This window comes from Canis aureus, chromosome 3 (genome assembly GCF_053574225.1).
Source record: "Canis aureus isolate CA01 chromosome 3, VMU_Caureus_v.1.0, whole genome shotgun sequence".
Lineage (NCBI taxonomy): Eukaryota > Metazoa > Chordata > Mammalia > Carnivora > Canidae > Canis > Canis aureus.
In genome coordinates this window covers 63,008,223-63,032,374 of record NC_135613.1, presented here as the reverse complement: position 1 = coordinate 63,032,374, position 24,152 = coordinate 63,008,223, and the positions used below count along the sequence as shown (strand labels likewise).

At 41.3% G+C, this 24,152-nt stretch overlaps 2 protein-coding genes across 6 annotated transcripts in view; one reads left to right on the top strand and one right to left on the bottom strand.

The window, feature by feature from the left end:
* Positions 1 to 850: 850 nt before the first annotated feature.
* AASDHPPT (aminoadipate-semialdehyde dehydrogenase-phosphopantetheinyl transferase) lies at positions 851 to 21,413 on the bottom strand. Its single transcript, XM_077893308.1, has 6 exons — positions 21,179 to 21,413; positions 19,938 to 20,163; positions 8,601 to 8,722; positions 7,590 to 7,751; positions 4,761 to 4,832; positions 851 to 2,975 (listed from the first exon to the last, which is right to left on the bottom strand). Exons 1-6 carry the CDS (start codon positions 21,320 to 21,322, stop codon positions 2,811 to 2,813), a joined length of 891 nt encoding a protein of 296 aa, XP_077749434.1. The 5' UTR covers positions 21,323 to 21,413; the 3' UTR covers positions 851 to 2,810.
* A 100-nt stretch (positions 21,414 to 21,513) lies between these two features.
* KBTBD3 (kelch repeat and BTB domain containing 3) overlaps positions 21,514 to 24,152 on the top strand; it is a 31,923-nt gene continuing 29,284 nt past the window's right edge. The window contains exon 1 of one of the 5 annotated variants that reach the window (XM_077893305.1): positions 21,514 to 21,758. The gene's annotated coding sequence lies outside the window, so the exon portion shown is untranslated. Of the gene's footprint in view, positions 21,759 to 22,024; positions 22,534 to 24,152 lie in introns of those variants that run through there. The other 4 variants (XM_077893304.1, XM_077893302.1, XM_077893306.1 and 1 more) reach the window with 4 other exon arrangements.

Sequence of the window (24,152 nt, the reverse complement as noted above, 5' to 3'; positions counted from 1 at the left end):
GGGGGATGAGCAATCTGTGTAAGCAGCTAAATCTCTCACACCCATCTGTGTATGGGGAAACACCCCTTCTTCATACAGTGTCTCAATCAATGTATCTCCTATGTTCCCTTTGTTCTTAGGGAGCTACCTGGGGAAATGCTGAGATGGGAGATAGGAAATGGGAAATCAGGGAATCCAACAGAGGGTAGAAGCTAACAACCCCCAGGGAGGAGATGCTGAGAGGTGATTTCAGGATGACAGGTGTCACAGCCACAGAAGGAACTAAATCCAGACTGGACAAAACAGATTGCCCCAGAAATGAAATGAAAAAAAGAACTGGTCGTACTGACATATCTACACATACAGAGAGGATATTCATACACCCAGCAGAGTATGGGGTCACATTTGTACCAAGTATAGAGCCAACCATTAACTCATGAACTAAGAATCCTGTATGGAGAGCATAAAGAGAACATCACTGGGCTGTGCAAAGCATTCCATCATCTTCACAGTGCAAACACTGAGTCTGTCAGCAATGAAAGCACCAAATTACAATACAGGCCTGCTGGGCCAAAAGGAGGACAGGAAGGAAGCATCCAGTGGATGGGAAGCAGACCAGACACTAGGAATGAAAAGAACACCTACTATTGAAACATTAAGTAAAAGGAATGTAAGCACACTTACTGGAAGGTATCATAATGGATAACAAAGAAAGCTTGCCCTGGGGGTAGGACATAGGGGTGAGGTCAAGGTGGTGGTATTTTTTACTCAGAAAACAAACCTACAAATGTTTGACTCTATAAACTATGTGTAACTTTAAAAAAACAGAAAAACAAAGCATGAATCTAGCACAGTGCCTGGCTCATAAAAATTCACTAAAGGTAACAGCTTTATTATCATGACAAGACAAATGACAGATTTTCATATCACCATTACATTCATGCTGGGAATAACGTTTCCTGTGTTAGATGCTACTTGATCTTTTAAAAACACATTATCTACTACGCGTGGGATATTTGGGCATGCTTAATAAAATAAAAAATTACAAAACATTCCAATTTTTCTTTTACGAAGTATCTAACTTTATACAATTTACACACAATTTTTAATTTTAGTAACAAAACAATGAAATTATTTCACTTCTTGATATTTAACAGTAACAAGACTTTAACTCCCCAAGACATGCACTACAGCCATATGAGAGATTTGCCATTGACATGATGGTCTTGGCATCTTATATATTATGTTCCCACTCTAAGTCCTATTTGCTAAATTAAAACAGACAAAGACAACAAAAAGTGGTTCATAAGAAAGGAATAAAAACAGCCCAAAGCACCACCAATGTATCAATCTCATTTGTAATTAAAGAAATACAAATTAAAAAAATAAGATCCCATTTTTCACTTATATTGGCAAAGATTAAATTTTAAAAGGGATAGTATCTACAGCTGACCAGGGAGAATGTGTATGGGAGAGGGGGCAGGAGGGGGGGTGTCACACACACAACAACCGGACATGTAATAAGGTGTGGGGCCTTGCTGGAGTCATCTGGCAATACTCACAGAGCTCTAAAAATGCTCAAGCCTTGTGGGCCACTTGTAGAAGCTTTCTTACGGCCTCAAATAAGCATGGAACTCACAACGTGGTTACAGGACCATCATCCATGCACCACTGCTGGTAGTTAAAGTGCAGACAGAAAGCCCAACCCGGAGATAGTCTGTGGGCCACAGCACACCTGACTTAGGCCTCAGGCAGCAGGATAAATGCCCCCGACCACCACACCACGGTTGCTCGCCACCCTGCCCCCACCCCTCGGCCTCCCCCTTACCCAGAGTCCACTTCTCACAGAGGTGCACAATGTGGGACGGGATGACAGCTTTCTCAGAGATCTGAATCAACAGGAAGTCAGGGGAAATGCCGGGATTTGGGCAAGCCCTCTTCCCTGACACAATGAGACATGGGAGGTGAAATGGCCTCAGCTGCCTGTTAGATACTAATCTACGAAGGCCTGAAGCTGAAGTTACAAGAGCAGCTCTTACGATGAGGGAGAGAAGCCGAAGGCAAAACCAACAAACTGAGGCTCAAGCAGAGCAAGTGTCCTGGAGGTCTCCTCTGCACTGTGTGAGGGGAGGTAAGACATGCCCCCAGCTACTCAATCAAGTTCATTGTATTTGGACACGGTTACCTCTGGTCCAAGCAAGTGTCCTCGAGGGCACCTCTGCACTGTGTGACGTCAGGTGAGACGTGCTCCTGGCTACTCAAGTTCATTGTATTTGGACACAATTACCTCTGGTCAAAAGCATCCTGATATGAACTATACAGCAGAAGCCTCTAGTGCCTGCCGGTTATGCCACAAATTATTGATGATGACCAGAAGATGTGCAGTTAAGACAATAAAAAGAAGATACACCACCATGTTTCCATTAAAAAAAAAAAAAAATGGTGTACCGATATGGATTTATTTGCCTAGAAGGAGGGCTCGAAAGATACTTCAGGTTTTAGGAATCATGATCGCAGAAAGGTAAGAATTTAAATGTTTCCTTCTTGCCTATTTGTATTTTCTATTCTTTTCTACAACAAGCACTTATCACTTTAGGATTCTGCTACCTTTTCTACTCCTTGTCAATCCAGTGCAATTTGGGGGAAAAGAAGAGGAAACACATATCCTAGTGAGCTATCCTGAACTGACAGCTTGCTGTTTCTAATAGGAAAAGTTGTTCTTTAAAAACTGGTTTTTGAAATAAAATTTGATACTATCAGGCATTTATTTTTTAGTGAATACAGAAGATTACAAATAGTTTTCATTTTCCTTTGTTACTCAGGGAATCCTATCATGACTTTGTACCATTTCGTATTGGAATTTCTTCTGTGAAGCAAAAACAGTCCCAAAATGAAGGATCTTCAGGGGTCATAGGAACAGCAGATGATATTAAATCATTAAAGGTGAGAATAGTAAACTGCCTCTGAGTTGGTTTAGAATCATCTTGAGGTGGAACCTAAAACGGAAAAGAATAGATTACTTCGTTGTTTTACTTCATGTTAATATCTTACAATCTCATTATTAGGAAAAGGAGAAATAAGACCAAATTATTAGAGGTCAGTAATTTTAAACTACAACATAGTGGAATTTCTAGAGAACTGTTAATCACTCATGTCAGTGTTGCCAATATAACAAGGTAAGAAAAGTAAGAAATACCCTAATTCTTAAACTTTTTTGGTATATAACCCAAGGTATTTGTTTCAAATGTAGATTTCTGAGCCACACATCCAAAAATACTGATAGATGAGTTAAAAGGATCCACAAAATATGTGACTTTTTTTTTTTTAATATGTGACTTTTAATAAACAGTTAGGTTTTTCCGATGAGGAGGGCCACAATGCAAAGTTCTGAGAACACTCTGGAGGGTAGATGTGATAAAGTTCCCTAAGAACGAGAGATGCGGACGCAGCACCTCTACAGGAAAGGACTCATTCAACACTCTATCTAAACTATGCATCATGTTCTCAAATAGAGATTCACAACAACCCAATGTAGACCCTCTTTACTACTTGATCTACTCTGGTAGAGGGAGTATTTGCATTTCATGCTGTGCTATAACAAGGTCCAGTTGTTATGTGGACCCACTTCATATGACTTATGACTCATGACCATGCTGATGGGTTTACCTCATCTTAATTTTGTGGATGGAGAAACTGAAACTCAAGAAGATCCAGCACTCCATGCCAGTTCACCACAGGTTAAAATGGCAGACGTGGGCTGGAAGCCAGGTGTGCTGGCCAGTCCTCCCGTCCTTTTCCCACTACATCAATGCTGCCTGAAGGGGCTCTCCCCAGGGAGACCATAAGGAGGCAGTGCAAGTACCCAAGTGACAGCCTACAGACACCCCCTCCCACCCCCGCAGTGTGAGGAGGACACTTTCGCAGTAGGACAGAAAACCTGCTCCACAACAACTTCAGGTTAAGAGGCCCAACTTTAACAAGCCGCCCCTTTAGCTAAGCTATGAAGACTAAATCCTCTGATTTATCAGAAGCAGGGTGCGTGCAGAGTTACTGTGCTGGAGGTAATGACACACACATACTGGTCGTGCTCTGGTGCCTGACGTGGGTTCCCTGTAAACAGAGACATGCATGCAGCTTCGAGTCTCCTAACACTACCAGGATTCTTAAAATAGTACTTCTGCAGAATCACAACTATGGATATGGAGGCTGAGGGTCCTTGACCCAAAGGGTGTTTGTTTAATTTCTTCACATAGCAATTAAGAGCAGAAGAAAGCAAACACAGGCTGATGGGAAGAACAGAGACCCATGTTCTGTCACAACACGACACACGTTCTCTCACACGTCTGAGCCTGGAACCTTGGGAATAATTTGGAAGATTATGATGAAGGGGGTAGGCATTCAACCTGCCAGATAATGCCATTACTCAACATCCCACACAGCCCCAGTTCACTGGGAAATAAACCACTGAGAAGATGACAAAGACATTGTGAACTTCAAAGAAGTTATCTTGAACTTCTGCTGAAATATAAGTGGTAAGAAAATACTACCAAAATTTCTCCTTTGTAATATTCTGGATTGTGAAGAAATAGGTAACACGCTTTTAAAAAAAATCTGTGAAACCCCAGATGATCTTAAGGATTTGATAATGAAAAACACTTCTAAATCTATAATCTTAAACAAACACTTCTAATCTGATAGAAACCAAAGTGATTGTTTCCATCAATAAAGAACAAACTCAACATTGATTCATGCTTTTTAGTAACAAGTAAGAGAAATCTTACACCCTGTTGTCTAGATCCATCCGGTTTTCTAAGAGCCACTGCAACAAAATGGTGCTCATCTATTTTGCTTTCCTGAGAAATAAAAGATGGTTAATAACATTATTAAAAGTGCAAACTGAGATGTACTTCTGTTTATATTTTTAAATCTCCTTTCCATCTCTATATACACACACAAACATACATAGTCCCACCTCACCTACGTCACCTAGATCGTGGTCTCTTATGGTCTCTTACTTGTCAATACTTCAATATGTACTTCCTATTCCAGGTATTCTCTTATATAACCACACGAGTTAACAGCTTCAGTAAATTTACATCGAAGGAATACTTATATCTACTACCTGTATTCCACTTTTTGTGAATTAATCCAATACTGTCCCTTACAGCCTTCCCACTTCTTGGTACCAGAACCCGTTGAGGGTCAAATACAGCTAGCTTCCAGCTGTCCTGTCTTGCTAGCCTTGATGTCTTTTATGACAATAATATTTAAAAATATAGGCCCCACTATCCCCTTTTATTAATAGAACATTACTCATTTTTGGTCTGATGTTTCTTAATGATTAAACTTAGATTATGCATTTTCAACCAGAAAACAACCTAGGTGGAGTTGTCCTGTCTAGTGGCACATTTAGAGTCACCTGCCCTCACTAGTGATATTTATTTTGTACGTACTTAAAAGTTTATATGTAAAAAAAAAAAAAAAAAAAAAAAAAAGGCTGCAACCCTAGCTTATAAGCATTTCATTAACTACAGAGTATGTACAGCCCATGGAAACTGCGGAAACTCACAGAACATATAGTGTTGTTTTCCCTTAGGTCTGAAACAATGGGGATGGGACTTAGAATACATATTGGGGCCATTACCTCTAGGTCTTTATAAAATATTAAAACCACCCACACTATTAAAATTTCCAATGAAAAGCCACCGTAGTAAAGCATTCCTCCCTAAGATATCAGTTTGAAATAGGAAACTACAACTCAGAAACAGTATCCTCTTCATATCTTCCCACCTTAAGATATCCAAATTAAAAAAGAAAAATCGTAACTAGCTAAGTGTCAGAAGATTTAACAGGCCAAATGTATTTTCACTTTGACTAGAGCAAGCTCACGATATTTATTACTATAAACAAAATTACCCTTTTTGTGGTCTTCCATTCTTCATACTGAATATACTGATAATGCACACATTGTAACACAGACATGTTTAGGCTGTAACCACTTTTACAAAACCACTTATATCATGAATTCTGTGGTGTCTGTATCTAAGGGGAGTATCCCAAGTTAACTGAACAACTACTAGTTTTCATTCCACTCGTCCATGAAATGCCAGGACACCCTGCTCAGCCTACCCACATAGCTCATTAAAAGCCACAATTCAGAGAGAATGACTCAAAATAAAGCTTCATCATATCTACTCAGACCTCATCAGCATCATGTAAATAGGAAATGTGACACAGCAAATGGAAAGAAACCACTTTACATGAATGACTCAGTTACAACACTTCATACTCAACAGACCTCTATGGAATGGAAGCTCTAGGAGATGAGGCACTCTGTCCTAAGTCCTTTCTGCCGAGGACAATACATATAATAAATATTAGTTGAAACAAAAAATGAAACCAACAACTTAACTACCTACTGAAATGATTGTTCATTCAGGGCTACTAAATTTAAGATTTAACTTCCAAGACTTTCTAAATTTTCAAGACTTTCCTAAGCTTATACATTTTATCCATAAAATTACTGTGAATACCAGAAGTTCCCTATAATCTCCAACAAACCAAAAGGGAACAAGAACATTTTACCTTTTTAGGAGATAGTTTAGCATTAAATTACAAAGATTAACCTGCTTCAGTGATTGCATGTTATTTTCATATGCAGCCTATCTTACAAACAAAGACAAAACTAACTTAAGACATTCAAATTTTATAATTTTTTTCCAATGGCAAAGTACTGAAAAGTGTATCTGTCCTAAATATTAACACATATCTACTTCTTTAACCACTTTCCTTTCAATGTAAATAATTTCTATTTCATCCAGCCTCATTATTTGGAACGCCTTGGTGGTGAACTTCCTCAGCAACTGTTATAGAAACAGAGATCCTATAAAAGATGACATTCCTCTTGACGTAAGATTTCATATTTTTTTTAAGGCATTATTTTTCCAGGTGTGAGATACAATATTCAGTAGAAAGTCCTTTGCATCTGTTACAATAAGTAATGGATTCTTATTCTTGATCATGTCCAAGCTAGAATTTTCGGTCTCTAAGAAACTGAGCCAGGTCATATTGAAAGTAAAAAGTAAAAGATAAGAGATTTCTGAGTTTTCTAGTTCCGAATTTCAGCTATTTCTAGGCCTGGTTATATGAATCACTCTAACAGCCTATAATACTGTATTTTTGGCTTAAATGAGTTGTGGTGGGTTTCTCCCTCTAGCAACCAAGAACTGCTAGTGACAGAAACCAAATATAGAAAGAGACAAAATCTTTAACCCGGCCAATAATGCTTACATGATCTTAGTAGTCTAAGCTGGACTCTCTCTCAAATCCCCTCCTCATGGTACAAAGTGGCTTCCTTTGGCTATTCATACAAAAAAAAGCACTTTCTATGCCAGGGCCACTTTTCCCTTCCCATATGACTTAACTCACTAAGACTTCTCTTTCAAGGATCAGCTTAAAGTTACATGCTTTCACAGTATCCCCAATCTCACCTTCCAAGCACCCACAGTGGATTCCAGTTGTACCTAGTTTCAACCACCAGCCTCCCCAAACAAATATCAGATTTGCACAAAATAAGCAAATTCTTATAATAAATGTGATAAATTTCTTACTTCAAATGCCCATTCTTTTTCTTCTTCCCCATCCAGGAACAAACGTGTTTCCTTATAAACTTGGCCGATATCCAGATTTAATGGGGATATATCAAATTCAAGCCTTTGCAATTCAAAGCCTAGTCCAACACCAATGGCTTTTATGAAGCTTTCTTTCAGTGCCTAAAATAGAGATTTTTTTTTCTCTTGTTAGAGCATTCAGCAGGTGAAACTTTCCATAAACAGGCCCAAAGCAACTGGATCTTTAATTCTGTGCTACATTAGAGCTATATATTATTTTTGGGGTGCCCGGAAGGGTTAGTCAGTTAATGACTGCTCTCAGCTCAGATCATGATCCCGGAGTCCCCGGTGAAGCCCCTCATGTGGTGTTGGGCTCCCTGCTCAGTAGGGAGTCTGGTCTCTCCCTCTCCCTCTGCCCCTCCCCCTGCTCATGTTCTCTCTCATGCATGCACTCTCTCTCTCAAATAAATAAAATCTTAAAAAAACTATTACTATTTTTATGCTTATAGTAGCACAGAGTAAAGCCAGATGTGCAATGTTAAGGTCAATCATTTAATCTCCTGGTGCCTCCATTGTGTCACATGTAACATGATCCTAACCAGACCTCCTTACAGCACTGTCATGATAGTTAATTGCTTAACTTATGAAAAGCACATGTCTCCTGGCATGCAGTAAACATTATATTAGTGTTTGTTAAATTGGGCGTCATGTACAGGAGTTCCTTTGAAAACAAAAACATTAACCATTATTTGTAAACAGTGATAAATAAAAGATCTTGCTTTAGCTTTAGCCAAGTATTTTCTAACTGAACACTGATTATACGTTTGATTTTCTTAAATGGCATTATGACATAACAACGATGCACAAAAATCATTAAGCTCCCAAGTAATCAGCCATTTACTTCAAACACTCTAGGAACTACTGGGTGACCAAAGGACTTTTGCTCCCATTTTTAGTGAAGGTAATGGATCACCATAGACTTTTACTCTCAAAATTTGAAAGAAATTATACCCAATTCCTGTAAAACATATCCAGTTGAGTCCATTCATCCTTAAAGCTTCTGATTGTTTCCCATTCTTTATTGGTAAACTTTCTTTTCATAATATGGAAGAATTCTGGAATTGAACCACGACCTGCCGATTGAGGAAATACAGAATTAAAAATAGCTATTCTATCACCAGAACTGTTAAGAGTAGAGTAAAAGCTACAAGCCAACCTTACTTTTGAATATAATCACAATAATCCTTAACAAAATGTCAGCAAATCAAAGCTGGGAATTAAAATAATACACAGTGACCAACAGCAGGTAGCCCAGAAAAAGGAGCACAATAGAAGCTGTGAAATTCTGCAGCTTATTAAATAATTAAGGAAAAAAACCCACACACGGTTATATCAACAGATACCTTCCAAAAATCTGATACAATTTAGCAACCAAATGTGGTATAAATTCTATGTAACTAAGAGAAAACTTCCTATATGTGGTAGAGTTTCAGAAATCCACAACAAACACTCTTAAAATAGATATCCTTTGGGGCTTACACTTTTACTTTGGTATTGAAAAGAAAAAAAGAAAAACAGCAATTTCTTTATTATAAGTTTCTGAGAACAGGTTAAAAAAAAAAGCTGAGGATTATTCTTTTGTTTTTATTCTAAGTCACCACTTTGGAAAATTAACATATGCTTATTTCCTTCAAAATAATGGTCTCTCAACATGTTTTCTAATTTGACATCTCCAAATAAAAACAGCTTTTATTTTGTCTTTTTGGGGATGCTCCCGTGAAATAAGCTCATTTTAAAAATAATGACACCCAGTTCTATGTAGACCAAGTATTACAGAGCATTCTAAACAGAAATAACAAAAGAACTCAAAGATCCAATTCTCAGAATTAAGAGCTAAGATGCAAACTAAAATTACAAGATATGCTTTTCGTATTACATTTTTCCAAAATAGAACTATGTAGTTTTTCTATCTTTACCACCGAGAAAGACATTTCTACTGTTATTCATTTATTTACTCTACAAATATGCAGATTATGTATGAATGTTACACAAACATGCCTAAAACAGTTACAAACTGATTAGTCCTGGTTCCTGGCCTCACACACCATCAGCCTCCATAGCCCAAGGGAGATGAATCGCAAATGTTTACTATATGAATAAATGAACTTAACTATTATGTGGTTAAGTTACTTCCTAATGCCCTACTGTCCTAGGTCCTTCACTCACGATCACATTATTTTCCAGGAAGACAATCTCCTAAGGTATTCCTTCTGCAGACTGTGTTAACACAGTTTGTCTACCATTTCCGAAATACCTAGCTCTAAAATCTGACGCTCCAACTGATCGATTACAACGCTTGATGTGACAGCCTCCACCACATTGTAATATGGGCATTAGAAGCTTCTCTGGAGAAAAAAGATGCCAAATCCCTCTACTTAATGTTTTATTGGCACTTTATCGCCCACTCACCCCACAAGGATTCAACAATTAGGGCTCCTATGATGATCATTCACTCTGAAAACACCCAAGTGCTAGACGCTAGGGATATCATGATGAGCAGAACAGAGCTGGTTCTCATCTCCAAAGACAGTTTACGATTTCTCCTACAGGAACCAAGTACTATTCCCAAAGTACTGTCAATAAATATTAAATTTATTTATTGAATACTTAAATGTTATTTATTTCAATTATTTATTGAAAATATTAAAAGTCAGGTCCTTCCACACAACTGTTCATGATTCCCCTACCATTCCCACTTTAACAGAGTCAAGAGTCTCTTCTTGTTTAGCCAGGAAATATTTCTGATGACCCTACAATGAGTGATATGTGGTCCCTTACAGATCAAGACAAACACTCTCATTTACTTTCAGGTTCATCGAGCTCATTTAATTGATCTTTCTGCTCCCTGGTACTTCATTCTTCTCAAGAATACATTTCAATATATTCTATGAATTCAACTAATATTTGCTGTTTGTATCTACTCATATTGTTAAAAGACTAGTATTTCCTGAAAGTAGTCCAGTAAAGCTATAAAGTCATTTCACGTAACAGCACTGAAATACTAAAATGATCTTGGAGTCCTGGGGTAAGGGATTCTTCCTCAAGCCATGGACCTCTTCCTCCCCAATACCTTCCTTTATTCCCCTGATTAAAACTTTTAACAAAAAGCAAGCAAACTAGCACATGCTGGCTTGAGAAAACACACCAAAGACAGCAGGCTTGCAAAAGTGACAAAAGTAAACCTGCAGACTTCAAGTCCTGGGAGGACCGTATCTACAGAAATCATAAACTTTTTCCTCTTGAACAGATTCTGGCACAGAACAGTAACAATGGTGAAAAAGTTACCTTGGATTTGGAAGACAGTATTGCATATTTTTAGTAAACTGTAGCTTCAATAGAACACTACCCAAAAAGCCATACTTAAAAAATACATGCCTATTGTCATGTATAGTCTCATTTTGTTGGCTTCTTCATAACCTTCAAAAAGCCCTCTGATTTTTTAAATAAAATGGGGCAATCAAGGAAAAAAATTTAAATATGCATGCTAATAAAAAAGTAACTGATTAACATAAAAAGCAATCTAGCACAATCACTGAAAGCAATCACAAACTGATTATACACAGCTAAAACAGTATCCAATGAGTGTGTTTTCATATACTTTGAGAGCATCTTATGCATTCCTCAAAATAAGAGATTTGACAGAAAGGAGTTTGTGACTATTCAGCCAAAGCACGACAGCGCCACAGTGTGGCACCACAGTGGAAATACACAGTGGATGAAGTCTGTTAGATACAGTTTGTATCTAGGACACTAGAACTTAAAGGAAAAAAAATACCACTAGGAAATACCAGAACACATCTGTCCCTCAAACTATCTGAAGTAAGCACAATTATCAGCCATATGATCTGGAAAATCCTAATACAGTCTTTGATTTAATCATCCTACTATATGTTTGAGAACTAACAATATATAGTGAGAGAGATAAAATGACTCAAAACTTCTATCATTCTAGACTAACCAAGTTTACAGAAACAAGGTCCCTCCCCCTCCACCCCCCCATAGCTTAATCTTTAGGAAAAGCAGTATATATTAACTAAGTGTCCACAATGATCAACTAATCATGACCACAGAGCAACTGGGAAGTTCATGAAACATATAGTAATGACCCACAACGAAATAACTTACAGTAAATGCCTCTAGCTGCTACTGCAAGCCTCTGGGAAAAAAAAAAAATCCTACTAATGCAAGAACCTCAAAGCCCACCTGCATCAATCCGGCCTCCAAACAAAGTCACCATGTGTATCTATACCAACATTGCAGGTGCAGTTCACCTTTCTTCCTTAAAGAAAAAGGATCCGTGATTTTAGGGGGGGTGCTGAGCAATGTCCATTGAACGCACTTCAAAATAACAACATTGAACTTTTGACAGGAAGTCATATTAGAAATTCTAGTAGTGTCATTTTCTAAATACTGGATTACATACATCCCCACTTCTATGGGAAGGGACAGATTTCCAAAATTTAGTATGTACACAATAACCTAAGATTTACCAGCTCACTTGAGAATTTATCCAGATACAAACCCCAAATAAAGCAAACTTGTCTCAGCTACTCACAGTGGGCTTCACCAGTGAATGCACAAAGCCTCTAGGACCCTCCCAACAAAGCAGCTCTGCAGGCCCTCAGCACACTGACAGAAGTGCACGACCTAGGCTGGGAACCCCACACACGGGCCGTCCTGAGCGCGAGCTGCTCTTCATGTTTACATAAATGCTCACTTCTCAACATACACATGTCAACACATGGGCCTACAGAGCGAGGACAGGACTCCTCAGCTGTCAACGTGTTGTCCTTCGAGGAAACGGAAGGACCCTGAAGGCAGGGTGTAGACACCCAGGACTATTCTCAGGCCTTGAAATCTTAGGTAATTTGCCCTGCTGGACTTCAAACTTGTGTGGGACCCATGTTTTCCCTTTTTTCTTCCAACTTCTCCCTTTTGAAATGGGAATGTCTATCCTATGCCAGTTCAAGGGTGTTACACGAGGAGCTGGTTTGTTTTCTGGTTTAACAGGTTAACTGAAGGAAGGGGAAATTCTGCCTCAGTGGGGAGCCTAGTCAGCCTCACCTCTCCCTGAGTTAGACCATTCACAGGATGAGATTGGGAACTTTCTGAGTTGATGATACTCAGAAGAAATTTTGGAATTCTATGCTGGAATAGGGCAGGACTTGGAGAGGCGGGGAAGGGATTAATTCGTTTTGTATATGGGAAGGATAGAAATGGGGACAGGGTAGGCAGAGGATGGACTGTACTGAACAGTGCCTCCCGAAATCCCGGCCCACCCAGAACCTAGGAAATGTGCAGCGTGCAAATGTAATCAAGTCTAGATGAGTCACACTGGAGGAGGCTCTATGGCCAATGACTGGTGTCCTCCTAAGGAGAAGCACAAAGCACACAGAGAAAATACAAGAAAAAAGGTAAAGCCAGAGTGATGCAGCTACAAGCCAAGGACTGCCAACCACTGCCAGGGGATCAGAAAGAGGCCACAAAGGGTACTTCCCGGAATAGAGGAGACGATGAGAGGGAGCATGGCCTCGTCAACACGCTGACTGACCTGTAGCTTTCAGAGCATGAGAAATTTCTGTTGTTTTAAGACACTGGAATCTGTAGTGCTCTGCCAGGAGCCCTGGGAATGGATGCACGTGCTCACACCCTACCTTGCGCGTGCACATACACTCCTCCGCTCTTCAGAGCTTCAGTGCCAGTCCAGAAGATAAATGTGTATATCCAGGCTCCATCCCTCTGTGCTGGTGTTTACTTAACATCTCTGTGGGGTTTCTAAAGCTGCAGAACTAAGGAGCACACGTCACGTGCCCAGAACTATTCAGCTCCCCGCAGACTGACGCTCTGACCTTGTCGTTGAAGCTCCTGCTGCCGTGAACCAAGTCCCTGGTCCATTCACCAAGTGAGTCCCAAGTGCTTTTCCCATCAATACTTACAAGCATTTTATAGAGTAACAGTATTAACCTCTGTCCACCATGCTTGCTACAAATGTCCCTTGTGAGAGAGAAGACTTAATGTGAGATCAATCACATCTGCTAACTTTGGGGTTTCTTCTCACCTTTCTAAGCTTCACAGGAATCCTCGCTCCAGAAGTCTAACAAAGTAGACACTTCCACTGTGCACTAGTCATTGTTATGAAAACCTAGCTCTAATCCTGCTGTACAGTGTAAGACAGGATCTGATGGCTTTCTAGTGAGTTCAGTCATTAAGAAAAGTGGATGTGTTAGGGTCTTTCTCCTTGTTGGCTCTGTAAATTATATCTAACACAGTGTTTCCCAAACATTAATTTGTCCACCACTCTCACCTGACAAACTGTTTAATGTTTAAATACAGAATCCTGGCTGCAGTCTCAGAAATTCTGTCCCAGCAGGTGTGGGGTGGTTTCAAGAAATCTGCATTTTTAAGAAGCATCCTGACCACCATTCTATACATTTAACAACAACCAGCACAAGTGTCTTAGAGCGAACGTTTATTAGGTAATTAATAATTAATTCTAGGCACTTCCCAGGTTTATGCCTTATCTACCCAGTGCTGGTGGTGGTGGAATTGTTCACCATTAGGACAGAAAACAAAATACACACACAAATCTAGAGGAATGAAAGATTTAAGTGTGAAAATAAAGTTACAATTTTAGAACAAAATCTAATAGACTCATCAATTTAAACATTTTCTCCAAAGAAAACAGAATCCAGAATTTATCAAGGAAAAGATAGATGTATTTAATTAAAAAATAAAATTCACATGGCCAAAAATATAACTAAATTTAAAAGATAAACGTATAATAGAATGGGAAAAAAAATCCAACAAATTTGGTCAAACTGTTAATATCCATAATATACAAAGATCTTTTATACAATGATTAGAAAGTAATGATAAGTAGTTTATACAAAAAAATTCAAAGAGTCATTAAGTTATTACTCTAGTGATTAAAGTAATGTACCATTTAATAAATGATCATTATCCACTGAACTGGTTTATATAAATACTGGGCTCTAACTCTTAACTCTCTTCGTTGTATATACTTTTCCTAACACTGTGCTTTGTCTACAATGCCTAATTAAAATGCCTAACATACTTGCAGAGAATGGTAAAGCCAGCCCCCTTCGCTGTATTTTTCATACTCTTAAGACACAGTTCCTCCAGAAGAACTTTAAATTCATTTAACCCACTTCCATAGAATTTTTCATGTATTTTTGTACTTGCAAATCCTTAAACAGGTACCAATAAAATCTAGTACTGAGAAGCCATATATCAGAGTGCAGTGAATAAATATGTGGTCTTTGTATCATGGGTACAAATCCAGTGATCCTCTACTTCTGAGCTGTCACTTTAGGCCAGAGTCTCATTCTATTTTTTTTTTTAAAGATTTACTTATTCATTTGAGAGAAAGTGTGTGAGCACATGCACAAGCAGGGGGGCAGAGGGAAGAGAATCTCCTGCAGACTCCCCACTAAGTTCAGAGACCAATGTGGGGTTTGATCTCACAATACTGAGATCATGACCTGAGCAGAAATCAAGATTTGGCAGCTTAACCGACCGAGGCACCCAGGCCCCTGTCTCATTCTATTCTATAAAATAAAAATAATACCTACATGGTAGGCTTAAGCAGATGAAGATAACGCATATGAGGCTCTAACAGTGTGACAAACAGGAAATGCTGAGTAAACACTAGTTCTACACTGCGAACCTCACTCAAATCCTCTGTGTAGTGAAGACCCATCCCATAACTGGGAAGGGAGAAACCTTTCTGCAGTGAAGGCCTGGCTTTCCAGTAAGGAGTTCAGAGTATAAAAGGAAGTAGGACTTATTTAAGCGACTTGCAGGCAATATGTCTCCAAGCTTAAAAAAAAAAAAAAAGAAAAATGCTTTCAGCACGTCCTGCAGAACACATGTCTGGGAGAATGCAGACCAGTCTCCACTGGAGGGAGAGCAGAACAGACCATACCAGCGACAAGAGTGAGAGCTGAACCGAGAAGAGTGGAGGTGAAGAAGATAGCAGCTGGGCAGAAAAATGGATGGGGAAGACCCAGAGGAAGAACTATTTGCAATCGTAACTCACTGATAAGACCAGTTAATATTCCAACTAGAATCTTAGATGAAAAACATCTTCCATTGTGGTTGTGTACTCATTTTTTTCATTTCTCAACAAATGCTTTCAGTAAACCTAGATTATCTGTACGTGATAAATATTTATGGAGCACCTGCTAAGTACCAGGTATACTGCGGCAAAAACAAAACAAGCCATGGCCTCTGACCTTCTCCAATAACTAAGTTATCATCGCAGATGACAAGGGCCCTGAGGAAAAGATCATGAGGTCAGGAGACTGTTTTCTAAGGAGGTACTCAAGAAGAGGGGAGGGAACAGGCAGAAGGAAGGGCTATGGACATGGAGAAGTGGGCTACGCTCAAGGTAACACAAGATGAGTGTGAACAACCGGCAGTGGGCATGGAGAGCAGCCAGAAATGGGAAGACATAGGTCACATTAAGGGGCTTAGATTTTATTAAGAACCAACCCAAGAGTTCTGAGAAAACTACTGTAGCTGTTTTTGAAGATCAGTCTCCTGTGCACAGAGAAATGTACTACCTGGGTAGGGACAAAAGGGGAACCAATGAGGAAGGGACTGCAGTAACACAGGGATGGTGCGATGGAAGGAGACGAGTACACTCTCCCACCTTCCCAACCTTCTAGTACCACCTCTTTATACTTACTGTACTTCATTCATGAAGCAGCTGTTCCAAAACAGTTCTCTGACAGTCATTTCGAAACTATTAAATTAGTATTAAATCTCAAAATACCAAGTCATTCTGTCCTGCCAATTAATATCCAGCAATATTTTTAATAAAAATGGAAACCTGAAAATGTAAAATCATGGAGAAATTTTGGTCTTTTCCCAAATTTCAATCATAATTTTTATAATCTATCTTACCTTATTTTATAAATATGGGAATAAAACTAAACAATTTATAAAACTATGTTTTCTTTTATAACTACAAAAGTCTTTGATGTTGGATAAAAATTAGAAAATGAAGGAAAAGACAATTTCCCAATTGAGAATAGCAAATTATAATGATGTTTAACAAAATCACCTCTACAAAAAGTTAAGTCCCTTAACTAGACTAGAAAGGTACTGCACTGATCCTTGCTTTATACTCGGGTCCCCAAGATCTTATAATCCATCTTCTCTGGACATCCATTTAATAGATGTTTACTGAGTGCCAACCATGCACGAGTTACTTTTGTGTAAAGTCCTTTTCTCCATTAGCAGAGAATAAAGTTGTAGGTGTAACCATCTCCCCACCTGTGGGGATCTGACTAGAAGAAGAACCCCTGCAGCTCCTCAGATCCATCAAGTTTTCTCCCTACCGTCCGCCACAGCACTATCAGCAAAACCAGGAGAGCAAGGGCAATGATCTGCACCAGGCAGAAATGGCTACCTTGAAGGAAAGACTCTGTCCTTACACAATGCTCACCTGTCGACAAAAGGAAAAGAAACAATAGGAAAGCTAGTCTTTCATGCCCTAGAGATACCCCAAACGCTGACTTCATCCTGAGTGGACAATCTAATAAATGCTGCCCGACACAAAGTATAAACTTGTATCCTCCCTCACCAGGCAACTCCCCTCACTTATGCGGATAAGCAGGGCAATTCAAAAGAAATCTCCAGAGCGAAGTCAGTGATGAAACTGTGCATTCCTACTTCAGAAATGAGTGACAATCACAACACTAGTGACAACTGGAAAATATCTCTTCCCCCATGTGAAGAGATGTATCAACAGCACTTTGGCAATGAAAGAAAGTATAGTAAAAAGGCCTGGACACAGTGATTAGCCAAATAAGATCAGCCAAAAAAAGGTGTGCATGAGGAGAGCTCTAATAAATATAATTAATAGTAAACTGAGTTTTTAATTTCTGCTCAATTACCTTACCAATTATTAAAAGCTTCAATTAGTAACTACTTGTGTATCTAGTATTGACCATAAGCCAACAAAGTCCATGAAGCCAGCCAGTAATAAAATCTGTCTCACAGGCCTAATTTCAAGGCAGGTATCAACCTGAGAAGCCATGCATCACTGTGTAATTGTGCTGATGCACTGCAAGGACCACTGGCTTCTCAGATAAATTCTGATTTTTGGACCAAGGACAAAATAAAAGCTATGAAACCATATGTGCTCCTTCTCATGCTCACCTTTTCTGAATAAGCTTTTCTTTTTTAAGATTTTATTTATTGGGCAGCTCGGGTGGCTCAGCAGTTTAGCGCTGCCTCCAACCCAGGGCGTGATCCTGGAGTCCCGGAATCGAGTCCCACGTCAGGCTCCCTGCATGGAGCCTGCTTCTCCCTCTGCCTGTGTCTCTGCGCCTCTCTCTCTCTAATAAAGAAATAAAATCTTAAAAAAAAAAAGAGAGAGATTTTATTTATTTATTTGAGAGACAGAGTGCACAACCAGGGGGGCAGGCAGGCAAAAGAAGAGAGAGAAGCAGACTGTGTGCTGAGCAGGAAGCCCGATGCAGGCCCTGACCCCAGGACCCTGGGATCATGACCTGAGCCGAAGCCAGATGCTTAACCCACTGAGCCATCCAGACACCCCTTGAATAAGCTTCCTATGACCCTGCTGAAAACCAGATTCTCTCCTGAGAAAAACACACGTGCATATTGACACTAAATGTAATGAACAATTTTAGGAGGTTAAAAAAAATACCTTGATGGTTACCCAGGGATTTTTAGGTCAAGAATCCCCCATTACTACTAAGAACATTTCCTGAGCAAAGAACAGAGCTCTAATGGAAAGGTTTATGGGCAGGTCAGAAAAACATGAAGTGGTGGTGAATCCATGACAGCAGCAGTGAGGAGACTCACACCCATCGTCTGAAGCCTCATGGTAGCAGCAGAGAGCATAGCTTCATCCATCTGACAAATATTCAGTGGACAAAGTTACCAACTCCACTGGGGATGGGGTGGGGGGGCTAAGACATGGGATGGCAACCTCGAAGTAGCTCACAGTTCCTGCTCTTGTGTGGCTTCTAAAGACCACAGGAAAGACAGTTAAATATCCCGACACGTAATTACAAGCTGAGACAGGTTACTGGAATGAAGGAAATTTATTTTAGGAAAGCCTAGAACTGAAGACCTTAGCCACCACAGAGGTTTCACAAAGACTTCCCTACAGTAAACCAGTGTTGATGGACAGTCAGTCCTAAGTGATCTCTGTAGAAACTGGGGAGGGGGTGAGGTTAACATAGACCTTTCAGACTCCAGACTAAGAACAACAGAAGAAAAGGTTCTGTGGTGAAGACAGAGTGGAGATGCAGAAGTCACCCTCTGAAATTATTAGGAGGATGCTGGTTCTCTTCTCAGCCTGTTCGGGACCTCCTTACACAAACACTAGCACATTCATCATGGGGTGGCTGGGAAATGGAACTGGACAATATATGTACAGCACTTGGTAAAACGTGCTAGCACAAAGAAAGTGCTCACTACATGTGTAAGATGATGAAAACTAAAGAGCAGTGAAAAGAAGCTGCGCTGTAGTAAAACTGCCTGGGTACACTCAACCCCACAATCAATGTCAACAGTTCCTAAGGCCACCAACTACAAATTTCTAAAGCAACTTAATTATTTCACTAATTGCTCGCTCTTCATTCTCATTAATGTAAACGTGCCACAAAGAACTGTATTTAGATATAGTAATAAATACAGGTTATCTCTACCTAAGGACAAAAATATACTTTACCACTGAGATTTTTTTTTTTTTTTTTTTTTTTTTAACCACTGAGATTTTTTAAGCAAAACTACAACTTACTGATAAATTTCGGAAAATACTTGAGTTCTTACAAAATAATTATTGTTTTCTGAATAGAATGCTCTTCAAAATTGACTGTTCCTCAACTTCAGTTTTAACATCTATTATTTAAATAAAAGGCAGACAGCTATTTAAAAACTGTTCTTTACAAAATTTAACAAACTTGGAAAAGAGTCTCAAATTTAGTCTTATATTATACTCCAAACAGAAAACCTTTGTATTTTCACTCTGCTTCTAGGCAAAGTGTTACAGGCATCCTCAGTCATGGAGAATCTTTCCCTTACATAGAAGAATGCTAATATTCAAGGAAAAAGGGAAATATACTCTTTTTCCCTTATACGCTCTCAGATATACCACTTGAGTACGGAACACATATTTCCAAAGTTTAAGTATCTAGAATACACCTCCTGGCCTGAGACTTCTGAACAGATAAGAACTGAGAAAACAAGACACGTGGTGACTCTAGTGCTGCAGAAATGCCACATTACCTGGAAAACTAGTCTTCATTACATCAATTCCAACTTGTAGCTCAGGCTCCGCAGCAAGCACAGCATAGTCCCCTTGATGAGAGACGTTAAAGTTGAAATTGGGGTAGGGATTCAAGGAGTCTTTTGCAAGAACTGGTTTTCCCTTTGCAGTTCTTTGCAAACGAATATTATTCCAAGGGATATTCAATTTCTCTGCAACTAATTTCCTTATCATCAGACGACCAGCCTGTTGAGTAAGTAAAACATGTGGTATGGATTGAGGTGTCTACTCAAGATTCAGGTACCCTGCCTGTAATACACAAAGTCTATTTTTGTGGTTTCTAAAAAAAAAAAAAAAAAAAAAAATCATTTTTAAGTGTTTAAAAGTACAGAAGCACTACTAAACATGCTGCACTAAGATTTAAGTAATGCTTTAAGAAGGTAGAAGAAACAGTTCAAGTCCCCTCTGGCAATTTCCTCCTCTCGACAAGTCACCAACGTTAACAATTCTGCATCCTTCTGGTCTTTTCTTCAAGCATCTAAATATGTGTTTATTTAGAAATGCTTCTTTTTCCCACGTAGATACATACCCGAGATCCTACTACATGGAGTACTGCACCACGCCTAAGCTTCATAAAAGTGTTGGGGATTATTTTATGTCTGTACATGTGGGTCTGGTGGGTGCCCTTTGAACTGTAGCATACTATTTCATAATATCAAGATGCTCCTCCTGATGGGCGATTCCCCTATCACCGAATATTTAGGCTGGCTCTAGTTTAGCTATTTTAAGAAATGTCAGAGAACAGCCCTGTTGTACCCACATCTCTGTGCACATGTCCGATCATTTCTAGATCCCATATACCCATCACTCAGCATCAGTCATTAGCAATGCGTGACTCGTTTCACGTGGACTCCTTCCATTGTCACCAAAACATCACACAAACATGCCCAAGGGTATGAAATGACAAAGCCCATGATCTTTTGTAAAAGATCCTTCAAGTATTTCTCCCTTCCACTGTAGGCCCGCCTTCCCCAGTGGGCTTCCCCGGTGCTCAGGGGCCGGCGGAGGCCTCTCCCAGCGACCCCAGCCCCCCCTCCGCCCCCGGGCCCCGTGAGGCGCCGCTCCGCCCCCAGGGCCCGCCGGCCCGCCTCGCCGCACAAAGGGCGCCGCAGGGGGCCCGCCCGCCACCCCCACCCCCGCCCCGGCCGCGACCCCGGCCCCGGCCCCGGCCCCGGCCCTCCGCACCCCTCCGCTCCAGTACCATGGCTGCCTTGGCGTCCCGGGCAAAGACGAACTGGCCAATGCGCTCCTTCTCCTCGGGCTGGATGGAGCGCACGGCCAGCAGCCACTCTGCGCGGCTCGGCAGCCAGGTGCCGCACGAAAAGGCCCAGCGCACGCCCTCCATGGCCGGCACCGAGCGGGACCGCCGCGCGGGTCACACCACGGCCGACAGAGGACCTCGCCGCCTCCCCCTCGCCGATGGCGCGGACGCCGGCGTGACCCCGCCCCCTCGCGGCGTCGGGGCGGGGCGCGGGGCAGACGGCGACGTGCGTGACGCCCGCCCACCCGGCGCGCTCGCGCTCCCGCGCCGCCCGCGTTCCTAGGAGCGAGCCGCTAGGGGCGGAGACGGAGGCCGCCTCTGCGCTCGGCGCTCTGCGGCAGCGCGTGACGTCACGGGGGCGGGGCCCGAGCGGGCGGGGGGCGGGACCAAGGCCGAGAGCTCCGGAGTTACGCCAGTTACACTCGAAGAAACGCTGACGGGACAGCCGTTCGGGCCAATCGCAGTGGGGCCTGCGGAGGCCGCGAGCCTAGGGTGGAGACTTCGGAGACTGCAGTTGCAGGTGGGTGAGCTCCGGGGTCCGAGGGAGGAGTGGGGCGGCCGCGCCTGGTTGCTGGGGGGCCCGCGGAGGAGGGGACCCCCGGGGCTGCGGCTTGTCCGTGTGCGGGTGCGGGGAGGGCGCCGCCCGGGGGGCGGGGGGGCGCCCTCACACGACTCAGCAGCCGGCCTCGGTGGGCCCCCCGGGCCTGACCTGGGGCCGTGCGGGTGCGATCCAGGGCGGGGCGGGGGGGGCTGCTGCAGGGGACCCTCGGGGCGGAGCGGCGCACGCACACGGCTCGGCAGCCCGCCTCTGTGCTTCCCCGGCTTGACCCGGGGCCGTGCGAGCGCGCTCCTGGGTGGCTGCTCTGGGGGCCCCTGGTGACCTCAGCTCCTGCGGGTTTGACCTGTGCAGAGAGCTGCAAATGCTCCGCTTTGCGGTGGATGGAGTGCGGTCCGCTGGGATGGAACCCAGGGCCAGCCGTGGTCACTAGCACAGTGGCCTAGGGATCATTTCCACGTTCTTGAAGATGGCTTCGCTTCTGTTGCTACGAGTGTCTGTTCTGTTAACTTTTCCCGACACCACAAGCCCCTTCCAGTCCTTTGCAGGCTCGGTGGGATTTGGAACCCACAACACACACAGATCCCCAAAGGGATGTAACATAAATCAGTGTCTGGACAGATGTGCTTGGGTGATGCTAACCGAAAGCCTGTGTCAGAAGTCGGTGTGAGATCTGCTTACCACCTGCAGAGAGCTTACAATCTGGCAAGGCAGACAGAGCATGCACCAAAACCCCGCAGTAAGTGAACATGTGCAGGTACTACAGGGCATCTGCTAACACTTCTATCACCCGGGATCACAACTCCGGATCACATCACTGCGTGTATGTGAGCATCTGTAATAACTTCTCCCTTCTTGTCCTTTTGAGCTGATTTTTATGATTTCACTCTATTTTCTGTTCCTAAAATTCTTCTAGGTACACGATCACATGTTCTTCGGTGCAGTAGTAATTATTGTTAACTGATGGAGAATCTGAGATCAGAAAGAGAAATTTGTGGAATTATTTCAGCTCAGGTTCAGGAACTAATTCATGGTTCCTTTTTATCATTGACCTAATCTCTGTATTCTTCTTTGAAGCCTTACACATTTAGTATAGGAACAGATAATGTAGTGCTTAATCCTACTTGTTCTCTCTGCCTAGAATATTCTCTTCCGTCATCACATTTCTTGTTCCTCTGTGTCATTCAGGTCTTGGCTCAAATGTCATACCTAGGAGAATGTCTCTATGACAAATCAAAGAAGCTCTCTCTCCGCTCCCTTCCCCATCCCCAAGCCTGCTACTGTAGTGGACATTCTTTTTAGGTTTCTTTAATGGAATCCTCCTCCCTGTCTACTTTGTAAATTCTTACTCGTCCTTCAAGGCTTAAGGAAAACCCGACTTTTTCTTAAGGACTACCCCAGAGTATGTTGGTTTCTTTTTTAAGTATTCTCTATTTAATTCATTTGGCGACTGTTCTTGTGCTGCCTTATGACATCTGTTATCCTGAATTTATATGTGTATCTTGCAAATTAGAATGTAAACTATTTGAGAGGGAATTTAATGCATACCTTACCTTTTACAAATAAAATATACATAAGTATACTTAAGTAACCATTTTTGATGAACTGTCACAATAGATTTTACTCCTTTTATAAGCTAACATAGGTATTTATATTCTGTCTACTTTTATCTCCCTCATTTTTAAGGAAATATAAAGTGTGCCTAACTATATTCAGTAAGCGCAACCATTTTACTAGGATATTTTTATTGCATTGGTCAAGGGAAAAACTTTTAGGGGTTCAGCAAGTTTGTGAGTGATAGTCATCTTGCCAGATCCTGGTCTATTGCTTCTTAGTGGGATTCTGAGAAACTTGTGTTCTTTTTCCAGTTCTACTACCAGTTATCTGTGACTGGGTAAATCACATAACCTCTCCCTGGTACCAATTTCAGTGGAAAAGCATCAAATGAAATTCTAAGTTTCCTTGATTTGAAGGAGAGATAATGTTCATTAGCTTTTTGTTGGGTCACAACTTAAACTTTATTCTTTTGCAAAGCTGAATGTTTCAAGATTTTATAAATAATTCTGTAATTCTACCAGTTACTTTAAAAAAAGACTTTGATACCTCTTTTTCCTCAATTTGCTTATCCAATCCATTCTCTGTTCTATTGGTTCTGCTTCTAAACAGAGCTAAAATCCATCTATTTCTATCTCGATTGTTAACACTCTGGTCTAAACCACCATCTTGTCTCACCTGCAATAGTGATTCATCTTCTAGCCTGCAGAAGGGGGAGGGGAGCATTGTTTTCCTGTGTCTTCCCTGCCTTTAGCACTCCTGAAGCTGTCTGTCTTCAGGGCCAAGTCTCCAAGTCTGTGCCCT

Bases quoted from the DNA above. Each gene is read 5' to 3' on its own strand.
- AASDHPPT (XM_077893308.1), bottom strand. From the start codon at position 21,322: ATGGAGGGCGTGCGCTGGGCCTTTTCGTGCGGCACCTGGCTGCCGAGC. The intron at 7,752-8,600 runs GTATAATTTCTT...TCTCTATTTTAG, and splicing joins ATATGTTTTACAGGAATTGG to GCACTGAAAGAAAGCTTCAT. The intron at 4,833-7,589 runs GTAAGAAATTTA...TTTATTTCTCAG, and splicing joins AAAAAGAATGGGCATTTGAA to GAAAGCAAAATAGATGAGCA.